At 36.6% G+C, this 2,500-nt stretch overlaps 1 protein-coding gene across 1 annotated transcript in view; it reads right to left on the bottom strand.

Annotated features, from left to right (window-relative positions):
* Positions 1-1,622: 1,622 nt before the first annotated feature.
* LOC122261794 (uncharacterized) overlaps positions 1,623-2,500 on the bottom strand; it is a 79,944-nt gene continuing 79,066 nt past the window's right edge. Inside the window, exon 13 of the mRNA XM_086533527.1 lies at positions 1,623-2,500. This exon is cut by the window's right edge and continues 674 nt beyond it. Within this exon, the coding sequence (XP_086389653.1) occupies positions 1,720-2,500 (781 nt within the window). The 3' untranslated portion in view covers positions 1,623-1,719.

Below are 2,500 nucleotides of genomic sequence, written 5' to 3'. Positions count from 1 at the left end.
CTTCAGTTCCAAGAAAGGATTTTTATACTCCGCTTTGATCAAAAACAATTTCCCTAAACTGTGGTTGAATAGTGATTGTGAAAAAAAAAAAAAAAAAAAAAAAAAAAAAAAAAAAGAAATATAGATATATATATATATATATATATATATATATATATATATATATATATATATATATATATAACTTATATATTGTGTGTGTGTGTGTGTATGTATATTCATTAACAAATAAACATGTGTGTGTGAGTGTGTGTGTGTGTGTGTGTGTGCGTAAATATGAATATATATATATATATATATATATATATATATATATATATATATATATATATATATATATATATATATATATACGTGTGTGTGTGTATATATATATATATATATATATATATATATATATATATATATATATATAAAACTGTGGAGGTCTTGATAAATATATGGTAATCTTTAAAATATATACTTACATATTCCCACGCTATCAATAACTAAGATTTTGCCTATATAAAGTCGCAAAAAAATGACTCTGAAAGATCGCATTTTAATCTCTTTTAAGAGAGGCCTTGAATTGCATTTGTTACGTGGTTGTTGATTATCTGAATAGGGCGTAATTGAGTTATACAGCAGAGGTGCATTTATAACTGCATTACCCGGCATCATGCTCAACATTAGTGCTATTTTCCGTTACTTTTTTATATACGCATTATCATCAATGTATAAGCTATTAAGTCAAGTGCTTTGTCCTTGATAGCTTACTGCATACTCTCTCTGTCTTTCTTTATCTAGTCAGTTATATTTCTTTATTCATTTGATTATTTATTTATTTATCTCTCTCTCTCTCTCTGCCTTTCCTTCTTTCTTTATTTTTCTTTCTTTATTTGATTATTTATTTATCTATTTATCTCTCTCTCTCTCTGTCCTTCTTTTTTCTATTTCTTTTATTTCTTTTTCTCTTTCTATTCTTCTTTATATATTTATTTCTGTTGTGTTTTTCTTTATTTTTTGTTTTGTTTTGTTTTGTTTCCTTCTTTCTTTCTTTCTTCCTTTCTTTCTCTTTCTTTCTTTCTCATCTTTCTCTCTCTCTCTCTTTCTCTCATTCTGTTTGATTTCATATTTACCATGTTCATATTTCCATTCATTATTGGCATTACCAACTGTTTTGGGTTATAATCGTTATTGGTACCATTGTCGTATCCTTATCATTCATCTTATTAGTAATGAAAGTAGTAGTGGTGGCGATAGTCGTAGTAAAAGTAGTAGTAGTAGTACTACTATCCTTATCATTATTGTTAAATTCACAACCATTATCATTAACTTCTGTTTTGATAAGCATTGATATTATTTTTATCATTATCATCATTATCATTATCATTATCATAATCAATATTTTTGTTGTTGTCTTTGTTGTTTTCATTGCTGTTGTTGGTCTTTTCACTATCATTTTTATCCCCCCAGCTATTATTATTATGACCCTTACGATTATTATAATTATTTCCGTTATCATCATAATCACTACAATAGTAAGGATAAAAACGATAATGATGTTAATGGCAATAAGGAAGCGATGATGTTGAGTAGTCAGCAATACCTCGTATTCCGGAGATGGCAACAAAACCCAGGAGCGTTTTTTTTGTTTTATTAACTTGTTCTAACATGGGCTTACATTAAAGATGTAAAAGTACATACACACGAATAAAAACATATATCTCATAAAACGTTTCATACAAAACTCTCGTCCATATCATCTATGCCGTCTTGTTTTTTCTCTTTGTCGTGGTACACATGGAAGTGCTTCTCGTCCGCGAACCTCAGGCGCGGGGAGCCACTGTAGCGGCGCTGCTGCGGCGGCGTCTCCTCCCCCGAGTCGGGCTCCACCCTCTGCAGGGACCCGCTGAAGGGCAGGTCGAAGCGTCTGTCCAGAGAGCGATACTTCAGCAGCGTTTCTGCCTCGGTGCCCCTGGGCTTGCTGGGCCTCGGCAGGGAGCGGTAGGTGCCGCTCTCGGAGCCGCGCGGAGGAAAGTCATAGTGCCGCCCCACGGAGGCACTCACGCTCGGGGATTTCTTCATGAAGGAGGCCGGCGGAGGCGAACGCGTGATCATCGAATCGTACTCGTTGCTGTTTACTCGGGAGGGGAAGGTGAAGACGTGGCCCTGGTCCCTGCCTAGGTCTCTGCTGTGATCCCTGCTGATTTCCCTGCTCAGCTCTCTACTGTGATCCCTGACCATGTCCCTACTGAAGTCCCTACTAAGGTCCCTGCCCAGTTCTCTATGATCCCTGCCTAGATCTCTGCTATGATCCCTGCCTAGGTCTCTGCTATGATCCCTGCTAAGGTCCCTGCTTAGGTCCCTAGGGTGATCCCTGCCTAGGTCCCTGCTATGACTTCTACTATGGTCTCTGCTATGTTCCCTACTGAGGTCCCTGTTAAGGTCCCGACTGTGATCCCTGCTAAGGTCCCTAACTAAGTCCCTGCTATGGTCCCTAGTAAGGTCCCTGCTATGG

The sequence above is a fragment of the Penaeus japonicus genome, unplaced genomic scaffold (assembly GCF_977035675.1).
Source record: "Penaeus japonicus unplaced genomic scaffold, GWHDUDI00000001_assembly GWHDUDI00000039, whole genome shotgun sequence".
NCBI classification, from domain to species: Eukaryota; Metazoa; Arthropoda; class Malacostraca; order Decapoda; family Penaeidae; genus Penaeus; species Penaeus japonicus.
The sequence above is the reverse complement of the archived record's forward strand: the minus strand, read 5'-3'. Positions and strand labels throughout refer to the sequence as shown.